General features: G+C 45.4%; 1 protein-coding gene across 2 annotated transcripts in view; it reads right to left on the bottom strand.

Moving 5' to 3' along the window:
- The window catches only part of PIPOX (pipecolic acid and sarcosine oxidase), a 200,529-nt gene that overhangs the window by 59,624 nt on the left and 121,404 nt on the right, over positions 1–19,501 (bottom strand). For both annotated transcript variants that reach the window (XM_063955909.1, XM_063955908.1), the window contains exon 4: positions 9,968–10,150. In XM_063955909.1, the coding sequence (XP_063811979.1) occupies positions 9,968–10,150 (183 nt within the window). The remainder of the gene's footprint in view (positions 1–9,967; positions 10,151–19,501) is intronic.

The raw sequence follows: 19,501 nt of genomic DNA, 5'->3' as shown, positions 1-19,501 counted from the left end.
GCCCACCACTCTCCTTCTATGCTATGCCAACGCCAGCCACCGATGAGGATCAGCATGCAGCCAGTGTTCCTCTTAGGAAGACAAATTCAATACTGGCAGGCGGTTGGCAGCAGCATTGATACGTCACTCGTTTTTCCAGCAGCAGCAGTACTAGTCTGCGACTGTCAGTGTCAGTGAGTGACTGACTTGTAAGTAAGCTGCTGCAGCTTGCAGGGGAAAGAGAGGGGGAGCCAGACCAGGCTGAGTAGGAGCACTGTAATTGCAGTGAGTGCCATCAGGGGTGTTTGTTTGGTGCACACCACAACATCTGACAATGTATCTGCTTTATAAGGATTGGTACAAGGTTGGATATTTTATATTGCGTTGATGTCAATAGATGGTGCTAGACATGCCCAATGCGGTGCTAGACACACCACTCCGACCGGTGCACCCCCTAATAAAATGTGCTGCGCACGCCTATGGACACTGGACTAGTACATTAGTAATGTACTGTAGTATTAATGAGCACCACAATGCAGCACAAGACAATGAGCAGTGATACTGAGCACTGATGATGATACTACTGAGAAATGACACTGAGCAGCAAGATGCAGCACAAGACACTGGAGTAGTATATTAGCAGGGCCGTAACTAGGTGTGTGCCGATAATGCCTTGCCCACAGCACACTTGCACTGAAGGCGCACCATCGGCAGCACCTAAACTGCCCCCCCCCGCCACGGTCGCAGCCACTATCACTACTCACTACAGCGCTGCTGCCTTTCATCTGCCGCTGCAGGAGCCACCGCCACTGAAGTCCTATGAGCTCTGCATTCCCCCCAGCATAGCCACAGTGCCGCCTGTCTCCCGTCATCTGCCGCCCGCCGGAGCCGCCGCCGCTGATGTCCTGTGAGCTCTGCGTCCCCGCAGCATAGCCACAGTATCACCTGTCTCCCGTCATCTGCCGCCCGCCAGAGCCGCCACATCTGAAGGGACTCTGAGCGCTGTGCTCTGAGTCCTGCCAGCGCCTGTCTCCTCTCACCGCCTCTGCAGGGGACATGGGAGCGCTGCAATCAGCTCCCGGGTCTCTGCCTCTTTCAACAGCCAGCCTGCCAAATTAACACAGCAGATGGATGCAAGGTTACAGGTGAGTCTCTCTCTCCCCCCCCTCATAAAAAGGGGACTGCTGTCATAATGTGTAAACAAAAAAACAACAACAACGGGGGACTGCCTGCCATAATGTGTGTAGGGGGACTGCCTGTCATAATGTTTTTTTTTTAAATGGGGACTGCCTGCCATAATGTTTTATTTTTAAAAATGGGGACTGCCTGCTACAATGTGCAAATAGGGGGATTGCCTGCCATAATGTTTTTTTTTTTTAAATAGGGGACTCTGCCTGCCTAATGTGCAAAAAAAGGGGACTCTGTCTGCTTAATGTGTAAAAAAAAAAAAAAAAAAAGCCCCTTCCCCATGAAGCCACACCCCTGTATTTTTTTTTGCGAGCGACTCCGGCGCGCACTGGCCCTTATTTATGTGTGTGTGTGGGGGGGGCGCCGATGCGGTTTCTTGCACACAGCGCTAAAATGTCTAGTTACGGCACTGTATATTAGTAATGTACTGTAGTATTACTGAGCACCACAATGCAGCACAAGACAATGAGCAGTGATACTGAGCACTGATGATGATACTACTGAGAACTGACACTGAGCGGCAAGATGCAGCACAAGACACTGGACTAGTATATTAGTAATGTACTGTAGTATTACTGAGCACCACAATGCAGTACAAGACAATGAGCAGTGATACTGAGCACTGATGAGGATACTACTGAGAACTGACACTGAGCAGCAAGATGCAGCACAAGACACTGGACTAGTATATTAGTAATGTACTGTAGTATTACTGAGCACCACAATGCAGTACAAGACAATGAGCAGTGATACTGAGCACTGATGAGGATACTACTGAGAACTGACACTGAGCAGCAAGATGCAGCACCAGACACTGGAGTAGTATATTAGTAATGTACTGTAGAATTACTGAGCACCACAATGCAGCACAAGACAATGAGCAGTGATACTGAGCACTAATGAGGATACTACTGAGAACTGACACTGAGCAGCAAGATGCAGCACAAGATACTGGACTAGTATAGTAGTAATGTACTGTAGTATTACTGGACACCACAATGCAGCACAAGACAATGAGCAGTGATACTGAGCACTGATGATGATACTACTGAGAACTGACACTGAGCAGCAAGATGCAGCACAAGATACTGGACTAGTATAGTAGTAATGTACTGTAGTATTACTGGACACCACAATGCAGCACAAGACAATGAGCAGTGATACTGAGCACTAATGAGGATACTACTGAGAACTGACACTGAGCAGCAAGATGCAGCACAAGATACTGGACTAGTATAGTAGTAATGTACTGTAGTATTACTGGACACCACAATGCAGCACAAGACAATGAGCAGTGATACTGAGCACTGATGAGGATACTACTGAGAACTGACACTGAGCAGCAAGATGCAGCACAAGATACTGGACTAGTATAGTAGTAATGTACAGTAGTATTACTGGACACCACAATGCAGCACAAGACAATGAGCAGTGATACTGAGCACTGATGAGGATACTACTGAGAACTGACGCTGAGCAGCAAGATGCAGCACAAGAGAGACACTGTACTTTTATTACTGTGCAGCAATAAGTAAGCACTGATACTGAGCACTGATATTGAGATTTGCCACCGAGAGAACGTAGCCACGTCCTCTCTGCTCTCTCTACAATGCACAAGTGAAAATGGCGGCGACGCCCGGATCTTTATATGGAATCCGAATCTCGCGAGAATCCGACAGCGGGATGCTGACATTTTGCCTCGTTCGGGTTTTCTGAGCAAGGCGGGAAGAACCAAGCCTGCCTTGGACCCGTGTAAACCACGTGGAGTTCGCGGGGCTCGGTTCTCGGAGAACCGAACCCACTCATCTCTAGTACCAGCAAGCCCTTAATGCCCTGCATGCTGGCACTTGTGGTTCTCTAAGTACTGGCCTGTGGGGGAGGCTTGCTTGGACCAGTAGTCCTCCTGTAAAAGACAATATTACTTTACTCTAACTTTGATTGTTATCAACTCTGCACCCACCGGCCAGGGGTGCCGGAGTTAGCCTCTGGCTTCACCCTAGCCCTGGGGCATCCTTGGGAGGGAGGTCATCTGTATTGAGGGGGTCCCAATTTTCTGAGGAATCCCAGGACTGAGGTGCCTAATTGAGGGTGGATGAATTCTTTGGGTAAGGGACCCCATAAAGTGTGTCCTCTGTCTATGGCATTATATTCCTGTTAGTAAGAGCCTGGTTCTGGTCCTGGAAATATGGGGGACCCTTATGTAATATTTTCCCTTTATTTCCAGCACCAGGACTGGCTCAACAGTCCAGTGCTGGTAAACTGAAATACGGGGGACCTCCACAATGTTTTCCCCCTGTATTTCCTGGCTCTAAAAGCCCGCTGCTGGATAAGCTTAGAGAGGGGGGGAGGGGGAACCCCTCATATTTTTTTCCTATTTTTTACACTGTCACACACACAGGCTTCTGCAAACACGCTAACCACAGACTGGACTTTACACTTCAGGCACAAACACAACTGAACATGCACACTATTAAACACGACTAAACACAACTGCATACACTTCGGAAATTTGCGTGTTTGATCTTGAAAACTCTCACTTATCCAAGTGATGCAGATCATGTTTAATCTAAAGCAAACATGATTCTTAGTACATTTACCCCCTAGAGAGGCAACAGTGCAGCACTTTCTCCATTTATAGACATTATGGCTTTGAGAGATACTTCAGTAACTCTTTCAGGCTTTAATGCAAGTCAGCAATTCCTAATCTTAAATCTTCAAAGATCTTACTCATTTGAGACAAGATTCATATCAGGCAATGCTCCATGTGAATAGCAAACTCTCAATCTGTTTTATGGGGGAGAGAAACTGTAACCAACACATACTTTTTCTCCTCTGCGAATGGCTGCTTTTATATACTGTAGTTTGAGTTTAATAATGCTTGATACAGTATCCACACACATGTTTACTCCAAGCAGACACAATTGTTATCCCACAACCTTTTATAAATGTTGTACCACATCTCTTCAATTATAAGGCCATTTGGGAGGGTACATCTTTACTTTTTGTTTAATTTCGTTATATGTTATTTATTTGGATCAAGCTCCCTTTAATATACAGTGCTTCGTAATATACTGTAGCTTTATAAAATACAGCTATTTATTTAGATCTTTATCTTAAATATAACTAATGAGATGGTTCAGAGATAGTGTTTGATGTGGTGGGTTTAGATATGTTGGCTGTAGTATGTTTGTATATTCCTGCAAGTACAGTAATCTGCACATACAGTACATTAATAAAGTGTCAGTTCTGTCCATAGTGATTATCTAATTAACATGACAGGCATTATGTCTATGCTTTATGCCTCCATCAGCTTCATAATGATGACTGCTATAGTGAAAGAATTTTTTTTAAATAAAAGACATCATTCAATTAATTCAGCAGCAGAAAGAGTGTGAGGTTTCCCTGCAACTTGGTAACTAGCACTAGTATATGGGTGGTATTCAGTATGCCGGGTGATAGGATCCCGGCGCCGGAATCCCGGCGCCGGAATCCCGACACCCGGCATACCGACAACTATTCTCCCTCTTTGGGGTCCACGACCCCCCCTGGAGGGAAAATAAATAGCATTAACCACCGTGCCCACAGCGAGCCCGCAAGGGGCTCATTTGCGCTCACCCAGCTGCCGGCATGCTGGCGGTCGGGATCCTGTCGCCGGTATTCTGCCCGCCAGGATCCTGGCTGCCGGCATAACATACTACACCCCTAGTATATGCCAGACTGGGCTGGTCACACACTAACAGGGAGATCCGCAGTCTGGGGTCCTTCAGTCATAACACAAAACCACATAATATCACAATAGATAGGGATTTGACCAGCCCCATACTGTATAATACTTAGACTCTTCCTAGCAACACTTCGCCATTAAGTTCCACAAAAGGAAAGTAAAAAAGTAAGGTTATGGAACAACAAGTTTCAGCAAGTCATGGCAGCCATTAATTGTATGAACAGTCTACACTTGGCAGTCAAGAACCCCAGAAACATGAATTTCCACAAAATTTATCTAATGATAAAAAAATTACAGATTTTAATTGTTAAATAACTATTTTCCAAAGTCTATTGTATATCACTTTCTCTCCTGAATCTGTAAAATTATCTTACCTTACTATGTGACCTCTCTAAACTATGACCTCTCAGCTGCATTTCAATATCTAGCTCAGCTGTTTAATCTGTCTCTCAAAGTAAGTAGACTTCCATCCTCCTTTATACATGTGCTCATCTAACTAATACTAAAGAAATTCTCTCTCAACAAAGCATCTCTCTCCAACTACCATGGTATTTCTCACCTCCCTTTGCCACCAAACAATTTGAGTGATGTGGAGTGGTACAACCACTTGTCTCACTGGCTCTCTCTTTGGGGGAAATTCAATTGTTTGAAAAGGCGGTTGGGTGTCTGTTTTTCCCCTGTATATTAGATAAGAAAAAAACAGACACCCAACTGACCAACTGACTTTTCAAACAATGGAATACCCCGCAAAGTATCCAGTACCAATTCAGTCATAGTGCTGAAGGGAAGACGTGTGGACAGCCAGAAGATAATGAAGGAAAGAGGGGGCCCGGAAAGAAAAGAGGTGATAAGGACGGAGAGATATAGGGTGGAGGTGGGGGGCGTTGGGAGAAACACAGGGGCAACAATGGCTGGAGAATCACAGGGAGGCAAGAGCTGGAAAGACGCATGTGGGCATAAGCTGGAGAGACACAGGTGGACATAAACTGGACAAGGGGCAATGGATGGACAGACAAAAGGGGCATGAGTTTGAGAGCCCCAAATAGGCATTAGCTGAAGTAACATAGTGGGCACTGACTACAGAGACCCGTGGGTCAATGGATGTAGAGATACCTGGTGGGGTGTCAATAACTGCAGTGATACCCGGGGGGGAGGGGTTAATGGCTGCAGAGATACCCATGGTTGCAGAGATACCTGGATGGGGGGGGTCAGTGTCTGTAGTGATACCTGGGGCGTCAGTGGCTGCAGAGATACCTGGGGTGTCAGTACCTGCAGAGACTGAGGGGAAGGGCTGGAGATTCTTCACAATTGACAGGCGTAGAAGAAAAAAAGCTGGGGTTCAGTAGTCTTTATTAAGGCACAATTTCTTGATCAGGGAAGTTCCCATTTTGCCCTGCCCCCAAAAAAAACCTTCTGTTACTATGTATTATCTAGTTAAATCTACATGAAGTCTTAAATCTACGTATCATGTGATCTCCTAAATGCATAAGATGTGCGGCAGACACTTTTCAGGTTCTGTGTTTTGGTCTTGGATCTGGATCTCCTCTCGTGTTTTGGATCTGGATTAGTTTTGACAAAACCACCCTTTCGGGTTTTGGATTTGGATCTGGATGATTTTTTAAAAAAACATAAAAAGCGATAAAATCACAGAATTTGGGGGTAATTTTGATCCTACGGTATTATTAACCTCAATAACAGTAATTTCCACTTATTTCCAGTCTATTCTGAACACCTCAAAATATTGATTTTAGGCCAAAAGGTTGCACCGAGGTCACAGGATGACTAAGCTAAGCGACACAAGTGGGCGGCACAAACACCTGGCCCATCTAAGAGTGGCACTGCAGTGGCAGACAGGATGGCAGTTTTAAAAACTAGGCCCCAAAGAGCACATAATGCAAAGAAAAAAAAAAAGAGGTACAACATGGAATTGTCTTGGGCCCTCCCACCCACCGTTATGTTGTTTAAACAGGACATGCACAGTTTAATAAACCCATCATCTAAGCGACAGGTGGTCCCCCTGAAAAAAGCTTGCCAAGTTCTCAGAATCATAGCTAGCTACAAACATACCACCTCCATATTTGATGAATTTTTACAGTATGAGAAGAGGCAAGAGGAAGAGGACAGTGACAAGAAGGTGATTAAAAATTACAGAGACACATGCAATCAGGAACAACACACAGGCTTTCACCTCCATTCCTATATTGGTGTGGAACATAAAGGACTTCAGCCAAGCAAATATTTAACTATTCATTACCACATTACTGGACAAACTGAAAAACTGGGGGCCAAAGTCTCCAAAATTGTACCCCCTTCTCCATTTTCAGGGATAAAAATAATCTCAGATTCAATGCTGGGATGCAAATAAACTGGTGTATACAACAGGATAAAGATTGGATATTTTCCCCTCCACGGAGTCTGGAGACTTATTTTGTAAAATCTTGTGGGTTTCTTCCCCCCCCCCATTTTATTATTTACTTTTATTTACATATTTTGTGGCAGATGCCTTATTTTTGTTTTTCACAGCTCCGTTACAAGCATGTGAGGCTTTGTGAGCATACCTGTGTCTCCCAGTTACACGCATGTGAGCATACCTGTGTGTCTTGTTTATTTTATTCATATTTTAAATAAAGCAGCCCCTTAGATGTTTTAGAGCACACAGCAGTGTGCTTTTAATTTTTAACAACTGCACCCCTGAATTCTTGTAGCATACAGGGCCAATGTAATGTTATTTGAACAGCGACACCCCTATATTTTACAGCATACAGCAGTGTGCTTTTAATTTTGTAACAACTGCACCCTTGAATTTTTATAGCATACTGGGCCAGTGTAATCTTATTTAAACAGCAGCGCCCCCTATATCTTACAGCATACAGCAGTGTGCTTTTATTTTTTAACAACTGCAACCTTGAATTTTTACAACATAAAGGGCCAGCGGTACCCCTATATTTTACAGCATACAGGAGGACAGTGCCCCTGCACCCTGTACAACACAGTGACAGCCAGGACAGCAACACCCATGTACAGCTGCAGCACCCAGCCATAACAGCACATTAAACACCAGTGACAGCCAGGACAGTACCCCTAACACAGCACAGGTACACCACAGTGACTGTAGCAGCACCCTACAGAGCACACACTAACCCCCTACGACGCCACCACCCACAGAGAGAGACCGAGGTCTGTCTCCCTCACTCTCCAAGTCCGGACTGAAAATGGCGATTACGTTTATATGGGATCCAAAACCCCGCAAGAATCCGACAGCAGGATGATGACGTTTTGCCTCGTTCTGGTTTCCGAGTCTGGCGGGAAGTCCCGAGCTGGTCTTGGATCCGGGCTCGGGACGGGATGTTCAGGGGAGGGGGGGGGGGGGGGGTGTTCAGTTCTCAGGGAACCAAACCCGCTCGTTTCTAACAATGAATATTAGCTCTGGGCAAACGCTGCCTTCTCAGGAAGGCTCCACTTCTTTAGAACTTCCCTGTTGCAATGAAACCACCCTATAATATGTCTTGTAATTCAGTACAGACAAAAAAGTAAAGAAGACGGGGTGTTGCAAAGGGACATTTTAACCTGGGCTCTACTTGGTCCAGAGTCTGCTGTGTATAATGTTAACCTGTTCTGAAGCTCCAGCCTGGGGAAGACAAAGGGCCAGATGCATCATCGCTTGGAAAGTGATAAAATGGAGAGTGAAAAAGTACCAGCCAATCAGCTTCTAACTGCCATTTTTCAAACACAGCCTGTAACATGGCAGTTAGGAACTGATTGGCAATTTTTCTTTCTCCATTGTATCACTCTCCAAGCGATGATGCATCTATCCCAAAGTATCTTCTACATTTGAGCCCAGCGAAGCAACTACAGTAGGTGCAGCAGGAACGGCTGCTACAGGGCCCAGAGTTGAGAGTTGCCTGGTAATGTCAGTTCAACCACCCCTTCAGGACCCCCACTTTGCTGTGAAAACAGCACAGCAGATCCCTCTTCTGACGGACTGGCCATGCATGCTCAGAACTGGCCCCTGTACTGTTCTTTCTGAGGTTAGAAAAGCATGGTCAGGTAATTATACTATGTTGTTCAGCATTGCTCTTCATTAGTCCCCTATGCCATGTCACCTTGCATTTTGAGACTTAAGTTTGGGAAATGGAGATAAAGACAGGGTAGAGGTTCTAGTTGACAAAAGACCCCATGTGGACTATTTTGTGACGTTTCCCTTTAATAAATGAAAAGCTCCATTAGCGTCAGAATATGAATTGATATGTTATGATATTATACTGCTTTATTATACTGCTATCATTGGTATAGTAGTAAACCATATTTTGTGACAATACTCTATAGTTATTTATTTGTGATGTACAGTAGTTTCTCAATACACACACAATATATAGGTATTCTTTAATCAGCACATTGGCAGGACAAAAAGGTATATAAATCAAAATAGCCAAAAGAATTAGAGTTGATTTTAAAGTTAATCAAACTTTAATTTTTACTTACTATTATTTAAACTATTTACCAAACATCTGTATCACAGTCAGAATATATCATGTATTCCAATGCAGCTAATGTACCTGCCACTGCGGCACAAATGCTGAAAATGCATTTAAAGCGCTATTAGACCAATCTGTAATAATGAACTTATGCAGCGGCTTCATAGATTTGGAGCACAACTACATCTTATTCCTTAAGCACCGGCCAGCACTGCTTAAGATAAATGACCCTGTTATTGCTCTATCTAGAACGTTCATATAAAGGGAAAAGTAATCCCTGAGGTAGGAGGAAATTGACAGGCACACAACACATGAGCTCTGTGCTGTTAGTTAGAGAGAATCTCAAGGCTGATGAAAAATAAACTGGCTGGCTATATAAGCGGCGTGATGGTAGAGGAGCTGCTAACACCTTGCAATGATATATATTGCCCCAGGGAGGAAGACAGTCCCAGAAACCTTTAGCTGCAGTTCTGTTACATAGAATCATACTGTAAATCAGATAGAAAGGTAATTCCCCTACCTTCTCATTTGCAGAGAGAGGTTTCATGATAGATTCTAGAATGTTTGAATTGTACAGTTTTCTGGAAATGTAAATATTTACCTTTAGAGGTAGTTCAAGGTCAAGAGGGCTAAGGACCCTTTGGGCCCACGGGCCTGCTGTGATCACTAATTTGTTGGCCTCATAGGCACTGAAGGTTGTTGTTACGGTAACTACAGGCCCTGGCTGTATGTGCTTTACTTTTTGCCCATCTTTGATGACTCCACCCATTTTCTGGAATTGTTCCTGTAAGACAATAGCACAGATATTTATAGTAGGTATAATGCATATGATAATACCATGAAATGCATTCGGTGATAAGCTATAGTAATACACAGAATGGAAGTTGCACAGTCAATGTATTGGCCCATAACAATTACATGCAAGGGAGGGGTTATTCTACACAAAAAAAGAAGAAGAGAAAAACACAAATTCCCTTAGCACACTGTAATGAGTCAGCAAAAGAGACGTACAGCCTACATGATAATAAAATGCAGAGGACTCAAGTTACACACAGATAAATACATATGTAATACCCACCAAAGGGGCAATCAATATATATATATATATATATATATATATAGTATTTACATATTTGTATTAAATAAGGCTTATATGAACTGCCCCATCCTCAAGTAATAATATGTGATTACACAGGCAATATAATTTCAAGCAGCCCCAGCAACTGCTCAAAAGGTTAGGAGCAGGTCACATAACCAGTGTCAGGTGGTACGGGAGGGGATAGTTTGAAGTGAGTAGCAGTTGGTCATGGGGAGTCCTGAGGTAACTGCTGAGAGAAACTGGTTGTGCAGTGAAGGGATGGCCAGCCTTGCCTGTGTGTGAGAGTCACATTAAGCCAAACAGCCGATCTGTAGGGCTGAACTGAAGGCAGTGACCGTGCAAAGCTGGTATCCAAGAGCTAGTCTCCCATAGGTGCCTGTCAATAAAAGAGACGGACCCGAAGGAGTGGCACTGTGATAGACAGTAGGCTAGTTACATGGCTATGTAAGGAAAGTGGCTTGAAATGACAGCTGGTGAGTGGTGACGCAGCTCTCTCCCCACTTCAGGGCAGCACTGGAGGCAGCCTTATCTCTCACACACATCATGTCACTATAACACTTCCTGCTTCACCTCATTACTGAGGCAAAGCAGGAAGGGACATCAACAAGATGTAAGAACATCTCGTCTGCCAAATCTTTGATTCCCGAACGTTATCAGATTCGATGTTGCATTTTTATGCAAAAAAAGCATTAACCTAATGAAACTCTGTGAGGGTTCACTCTTAGTTTACGAGAAGCTTTGCAAGACGTTAAGGCTTTCAAACTAGGGGAAATAATTCAGGAAGATGAAACAATAGTTAGTCAATTTGTCAAGGCTGTCTATGGGGAACAGATGAAAACTCATCTTAAAATATTACAGCTGCAAGATCCAACCAGCAGTTTCTTGGATTTTAAGGAAACCGCAATCAAGAGTTTGGGAACAAGTTCCAAACAAGTGCAGACAACTGCATATTTGGAATTAGTGACTCCATACATTCAGTCAGTGGCTGCAGAAGATTTGTTAGTTTCTTTAAAACAGGCATGTCCAAACTGCGGCCCTCCAGCTGTTGAGAAACTACACATCCCAGCATGCCCTGACACAGCTTTAGCATTCTCTGACAGCAAAACTGTGGCAGGGCATGCTGGGATATGTAGTTTCACAACAGCTGGAGGGCCGCAGTTTGGACATGCCTGCTCTAAAAGAACAAATTGCAGAACTTATTCAGGGCATGGCAGATATGTATAAAGAAATAAAGAGCTTGAAAGAAAGACCTAGAAGAGAAGAGAAAGAATGGAGATCTGGAAAGAGGCCCCACCAATGGGGAGTGACAGGAAATGATAGATAAGTTACTAATAAGTTCGACAAACAGGGATGGCCAATTTGTAGGCATTGCCAGAAGAGTGGTCATGTTTGAACATGATTTCAACCAACAAGAAAATTTACTCAGAAGTCCTGAGGCCGAAGACCAGCCCTCAGGAAGAACAGAGAGAATAGGTCCACTCTTTGAGGGAGAACATCCTAGAGGTGGGAGTCTCAACCCAGTAGTGCAGAACCAAATAGAAGCTGTCGGCATGCCACCTGCAGGTGATGTTATGCCAGTCAGTGCAGGGAAAGTTTTGGGCAAAGTCGTATGGTTTCATGTAAGACGTGGTTATGGCTTTATTAATTGAGATGACACCAAGAGATATATCTTTGTACACTACATGGCCATCCAGAAGAACAACCCAAGAAAATATATTCAAAGTCTGGAAGATGGAAAGACTGTAGAGTTTCATGTAGTCAAAGTAAAGAAAGGTGGTATGGGAGGGGACAGTTTAAAGTGAGTTGCAGTGGGTCAGGGGGAGTCCTGAGATAACTGCTGAAACTGGCTGTGTAGTTAAGGGATGGCCAGCCTTGCCTGTGTGTGAGAGTTGCAGTAAGCCAAACAGCAGATCTGTAGGGCTAAACCGAAGGCATTGGCTGAGCAAAGCTGGTCTCCCCTATTTGCCTGTCAATAAAAGAGACAGACCTAAAGGAGTGACACTGTGATAGACAGCAGGCCAGTGACGTAGCTCTCTCCCCACTTCAGTGCAGCACCAGTGGCAGTCTTATCTCTCTAGACAGACAGCTGATGGGCAGGGGAAGCTCCTGACTGACAGCACAGTACACACGGTGAGATATTTTCTTACAGTTTTGACTATATAGTCAAAATCATAAGAAAAGTTAGTGCAGATCGCAAGGTGATAGTCACCTTGTGATCCCGATGCGCAGTCCCACGCGGTCATCATCGCAAGCCTAGATAGACTGTGCAGGCAAGTCAGTTTTGACTATCTTATAGAAAAGATAGTCAAAATTGACACTTAGCCAAAATCGCACATCGTCAGTATTGCAAGCACAGTCATTACCGAGCTAGTCCCTATCGCACAGTGAGAAATGGGGTTAGCCCGAATCTCACCGTGCGTATGCACCTTAAGAAAGCCACATCTGTATTGAAAGGGACATTCAGTTAGCACACAAGCCATCAACTGAGGTCACCCCAATCAACATCTAACAGGCTGGTAGCTCTGCTTTAGCATTGGGCGGGATGTATTACAATATACAGTGTATCGCCGCCCACTGTGGCGATGCTAATCGCATATGTACTAACATATGCGATTAACATCATAATGCGGTGACAGAGGCCCCCCGCGATACCTGTCAGAAGGTGTGCGGGGGATCTCTGTGGGGCCCGTCACCTCCCAGCCCCGGGAGGTGACGTGTGCTTGGAGACCCCGTGCTCCTCCTCCTCCCCCCCTGCAGCCAGAAGCAGAAAAGGCTGTGCTGCGGTGGAGTAGGAGCTGGGTGATCGTATATAGCGGCACCTGGACATAGGTGAGGCGGGTGCGGCGCTGGGCGGCAGGTGCGACATTCAGTGGGGGCGGGTGCGAAAGAAGCCCATAGGCTTCGATAGGGTATCGCCATAAAAAGACGGCGATACCCTCAGCGGCGAAAACCTGGAGGCCGGGTAGTAGTACATATGAAAACGGGGGTTTTACTGCATTTTCCCTTTAGTACATCCTGCCCAATACATGTTGTATTGAAGCTGCAGGCAAGACTACAGTAGTTCTTTTTTTTTTAAACTCTTTATTTATACCAGGAGAAACAAAGAAATATACAATACAGAATCAATTGCATAATAAAATGTGAAAAACAGTCTCCATGGAAATATTTTTCAAATAATTTTGTGCACATTTAGACAAGAATACAAATATGTCTCCCATGCGGGGACCATATACATAAAGAAAAAAGAACAACAAGGAATAATGAGAGAGGAAAAAGGGGGGAACGAGGAGAGTAAGGGGAAAGACAGATAGATAGAGAAAAAGAACAACCGGGCCGATCTATGCCATGAGAGGAAATGAACCCCCAATGTAGCTATAAACAGTGCATACTCTGTACAATGTATATATAGACATTCGGGCTATGTATCGTTAAATAGCAAATAGAGACCTGGGAGGGCAGGATGGCGCCCGGAGGGAGGGTCCAGGTGCAGTATGGCCATAAATTCAAAAGACGGGGAGAAGAGAACGGTTTGAACATCATAGTGGGGGGGACATCGTAAGCAACCAGGGGCCCCAAACGAGTTCAAATTTGTGGGGACAGTCATGTAGATAATAAGTGATTTTTTCCATATTAGCAACGAACCAGATATAATTATTCAAAGCTGGGATAGTAGGAGCAGCGGAGGTTTTCCAATTTTTAGCTATTAAAGATTTAGCAGCCACTAATATATGGGAAAACAATTTGTTCAACAGGGGGTCAAGATCTGGATGTGGACGGGCCAATATAAACATCCACGGGTCCAGTTCAAGCGCTAGTCCAGATAAGGAGTTCAGTATATCGAGTACCTTATTCCAGAAGTTAACAATACGTGGACAGGTCCACCAAATATGGAAGAGAGTTCCACGTTGACCGCATCCCCGCCAGCACACCGGGGTGGCAGAGGGGAACATCCGAGATAGTTTGTCCGGGGTAGAATTCCACCGATAATCCAGTTTATAGGATGTCTCCTTGAGTCGGGTAGAGATAGAACTTTTAGCAATACCCTCACGTACTTCCTCACAGCAGGCTTCGTCTGGTGGGGGGGCCTAGGTCCCTCTCCCACTCCCGCTCATGGCGAGTCTACGGCCCCGAGGAAACTCCAACCAATATAGAATAGATTCGCGAGATTAGCCCTCTACATATGGGTTTTGTGGTACATAGAGACTCAAAAGAAGTAAGATCCCGCAGAGCGTCGGCTTGAGGCAGGGAGAGAAGGAAATGGCGGAGCAGAAAATATTCAAAAAAAGGAGGGGATAGTGAGGAAAACTTACATTTGATATCGTCTATTGACATCCAATGGCCTTGTAGAGAGATATCATGTACCACAAGGATCCGGGCGTTAAACCAGGATGTGAACCGGTAGGGTGAGACCCCAGCGGGGAAATCAGGATTGTCCCAGAGGGGTGTGAGAGGGGAGCGTGAGGAGGACAGATTATATTTCGTAAAAGATTTATGCCAAATAGAAAGATGGAATTTAAGGGAAGGAGAGGTGTTCGTTAGTGTTAGTTGATGTGGTTTGCCCAGACCCCATAGCGAAGCCAATGAATGAAGCCCCAAAGAAAGTGCAGCAAAATCGACCCAGGCAATAGAGCCACGGGGCGCATAGGAGGCCACCATTTGGCTGAGATGACTAGCCAAATAATAACATTTGACATCAGGAAATCCTCGGCCCCCCTCCAAGCGAGGGAGCCGGAGCACAGTAAAGGCTATCCGTGGGGGTTTGTCGTTCCAGACAAACTTCACGAATGAGGCCTGGGCATCTCTAAGGACCCTCTCCGGAACCCTCACAGGTAAAGTTTGAAAAAGGTAAAGAAGTTGTGGTATAACTGTCATTTTAAGGGCAATAATCCTACCCAGCCAGGATATAATATGTGTTCTCCATCTTGCCAAATCAGATTTGATCTTGGTCAATAACCGCGGGAAATTTTCAGAGTACAGAGCATTATAATGAGAAGTAATATAAACACTGAGGTATTTAATCTTAGTGGCCTGCCAACGAAGGTCATATGAGGACTGCAGGGAGCGTTTGAGATCTCCAGGTACATGTAATAACATGGCTTCAGATTTAGTAAAATGTATTTTATAGCCCGACAGGGAACCATATTCCTCTATAATCTGATACAAGGCGTGGAGAGAAGACAGCGGCTGAGTAAGAGACAGCAGTACATCGTCGGCAAAGAGCGAAATCTTAGACTCCTGCGAGCCCGCCCTCACTCCCCAAATTCCACCAGAGTTTCTTATCATAGCGGCTAGGGGTTTAATGACCATGGCAAACACCAGGGGCGAAAGAGGACACCCCTGTCTGGTGCCATTGGATAGCGGGAAGGCAGGGGATAAAATTCCGTTTGTGAGGACCTTAGCTATGGGGGAGGAGTAGAGGGCAGAGACCCCTGTCAAAAATTCAGCCGATATCCCAAATGCCTGCAGAGTCTGAAATAAGAAAGGCCATGAAATACGATCAAATGCCTTTTCGGCGTCGAGAGAGAGGATAATAGATGGGGTTTGCCTGCAATTCAACAAATGGATAATGTCAATCGCTCTCCTAGTGTTGTCCCTGGCCTGACGTCCAGGGATTAATCCCACCTGGTCATAATGTATCAGACCGGGGAGCACACCATTGAGGCGTGTAGCCAAAATTTTTGCGTAAATTTTAATATCCAGATTTAATAAGGATATCGGCCGATAGTTAGCGCAATTTCGTGGATCTCTGCCCTCCTTGTGGATAACTATAACTCTAGCCTCCAGCATATTGCTTGGGAATGGAGTGCCATGTAGTACAGCATTGAACAGTACCCTGAGATGGGGGACCATAAAGGGGGCACATTTTTTATAGTAAGAGGCCGAGAAGCCATCAGGGCCCGGAGCTTTAGAAGATTTAAGATTCCTCAGAACGGCAGTTATTTCTTCATCAGTGATATCTTTATTCAGCTCCGAAGAGTCGAAGTCAGATAGCCGAGGTAGATTGGCCCGATGCAAGAATTCTGAGATTAAGGCATCAGGGGCGCCGGGATCTGAGTTAGTTGAGTTTAAGTTATAGAGTTTAGTATAATAGTCCCGGAACACCCTGTTTATACCCCCTGGGGCATACGTGACCTCACCAGATTCGGCGTGCACCGCCAGAATATTATTACGTGACCGTTGTGCTCTAAGGCGGGAAGCCAGGATTCTATCGGCTTTGTCGCCCTTCTCATAGAATGTCTGATTAAGCCTCTGGAGAGTCTTCACCGTACGTTCTGACAGAGAGAGCGACATTGCCGATCTTGCTTCCAGCAGGGACTCTAGGTTAGATGGGGTAGGGGAGAGTTTATGTTGGCGCTCAAGGGCCTGGAGTTTAGTAGAAAGGGAAAGGAAGTTAGTTTCTCTGGACTTTTTAAGCCTAGATGCCTGACTAATCAAGTGACCGCGTAAAACAGCTTTATGTGCCTCCCATAGAGTGATAGGTGAAGTCCCCGGGAGGTCGTTAAGGAGAAAATAGTCAGCCAGGCAGTTTTTAATCTGGTTAGTAACTTCCTGACTATGCAATAGGGAATCGTTCAAACGCCAGGCGGTAGGAGGGGGACGTGGGGCAATAGATTGGAGATCGGCAGTGATCGGACAGTGGTCGGACCAAATCATAGGGAGTATGCTAGTAGATTTAAGTTTAGAAGACAGATCCCGGCTGAGTAGGATCATGTCGATCCTAGAGTAGGACTTATGTACAGAGGAAAAAAAGTATAGTCCCTAGTCAGAGGGTCAGTTAGTCTGAAAGAGTCAAATAGCAACTGGAGTTTCAGAAGATCTAGCAGAGCAAGAGATGCCGAGGACTGGCGGGGATGGGTAGAAGAGCGAGGAGAAGGAGGGGAGGACCTATCCAACGAGGCATCAAGCACCTCATTAAAATCGCCTGCAACAATGACCTCCCCTCTGCAGAGTCTGGTCAAATGTGCACTCAACCTCCTAAAAAATGTAGCCTGGTTTTGGTTCAGTGCGTAGACATTAACAAGGGTGCATAGGATATCATTTAGCTTCCCAATAAGAATAAGCCATCTACCCGATTTATCCACATGACTGTCCAACAATTCAAACGTAAGGTGGGCAGCTATCAAAATGGAGACCCCCCTTTTCTTGTGTGTAGCATCACAGGCATAAAATGTAAGAGGGTAGGCTTTAGATTTTAAATCAGGATGGAGGGATTTCTTAAAGTGGGTTTCTTGTAGGAAAACCAAATCACCTTTGGCCTGTTTAAGGGAGAGGAAAAGCTTGGTGCGTTTGTTAGTACTGTTCAAACCTTTAACATTATGTGAATAGATTTTAAGAGCCATGGCCAGCTAGTTTTCGGAACGCCTCATCGCCTCCCTCCGGACACCACAACCCTATAGCAAACCAGAGCAGAAACATTGTGACTATACATGGCAATCGGCGGACAACCTTACATATTTGAACAAGAAAAAGAAAAGAACACAGAAACAGGGAGAGCAAAACATGGGAAAAATAGGGAAGAGGGGAAGATTGGAGACCAGAAGGAACTACATCTGGTCTATCGTGCCGGTCAGGGGACAACAAAAAGGGGTCACTAAGTGACAACAACCGGACTCGGGTATAAGACCCAACTGTGGGGACGCGGCCCGGCCGGGCCAGGGTGCATCAAGAGCAGCGGACACTTACCATTGTGTCCCGAGTCTAGGGACCAGTGTTAAGGGGATAAAGAAGTAAACAACAGTTCCCAATCCCTACTACCACATAGGGTAGCTAGTAATGTAAAAGTGGCTATCCAAAGCTGAGACAAATATTACCATAAGCGGAGGATAGCACTAACAAACAGTAAAACAAAAGGTGTCAGTTCCAGCACAGAGGGATACATTTACCATAAGGGGAGCCTCAGCCCTATACTCTCCCTGTATACATGGCTACGGTGGTAAAAGCTAATTGGCTAATTAGTTATGCCAGGTGTAAGGGGAGCCGGGCCAGTGGTGGAACGGAAACAGAGTGAAATTACATCTCCACAAAATAAGCATACGTAGAAGTAACAAAATACATAAATGTAACAGTATTTAAACATGTAAGGCATCAAGCGTTAGGGCCAGCAGAGGCCGATTTCCGTGCCGAAGGCACTCGCGACCAGTCTCGGTTCAGGGAGCGTCTCGGAGTGCCAGTCAACTCTACAGAAGAAGCCTCGCATCTCCGCTGTGAAGATTCAGGCAGGGTCGGAGGCGGGGAAATACCCAGGTTACGTAAGAGTCCTTTAGCTTCGGCTAGATCCCTAGCCGAGTGGAGGCGGTTATGATGCCATACAAGAATGCGAAAGGGGAAGCCCCATCTATAACGAATGCCCCCGTCTCGAAGAGCCAAGGTAATGGGTCGGAATTCTTTCCTTTTAAGCAGGGTGCTAGGAGCAATATCTTGGAATATTTGAAGAGAGTGTCCCAGGAAATCCAGCTTGGAAAGCTTCCTAGCCTCCCTAAGCAAGTCCTCTTTAGCCGAATAATAATGGCATCGCAGAATAACATCTCCGGGTTGAGCCTGATCCTGAGAGCGAGGGCGGAGAGCCCTGTGGGCCCTATCCAACAAAAATCGGTCTGTCGGAGTTGAAGGCGACAGGTGCACAAACAGTTTCTTGAGGTAGTCGTGCAGGGACGTCATATCAATGTCTTCAGGTATACCCCGGATGCGGAGATTATTCCGGCGTGCCCTATTATCTTGGTCTTCTTGGCGTTCTAAGAGTAAGTGCATTTCCTGCTTTAGGCCTTGGATTTCATCGTCTGCTCCCTGTTGAAAAGCGACCACTTCATCCAGTTTAGACTCTAAGTGATCCGTCCTGACTCCAAGGTCGGTAACGTCAGCTTTAAGAGAGGCAATGGGCGTATGTACCTCCGCCTGCACAGATTTCCTCGTCTCCTGAATTTCGCGGAAAAGCAGGTGGAGATCTATCCGGGTCAACGGAGAATGGTCTGAGTCCTCCAAGTCTGAGACGTCAGGTTGCCTGTCCCGGAGACAGTATTTGAGTAGGCATATTTTTTC

Source organism: Pseudophryne corroboree, chromosome 2 (genome assembly GCF_028390025.1).
Source record: "Pseudophryne corroboree isolate aPseCor3 chromosome 2, aPseCor3.hap2, whole genome shotgun sequence".
NCBI classification, from domain to species: Eukaryota; Metazoa; Chordata; class Amphibia; order Anura; family Myobatrachidae; genus Pseudophryne; species Pseudophryne corroboree.
Note: the sequence above shows the minus strand (reverse complement) of the source record. Positions and strands in the feature narration are given on the sequence as shown.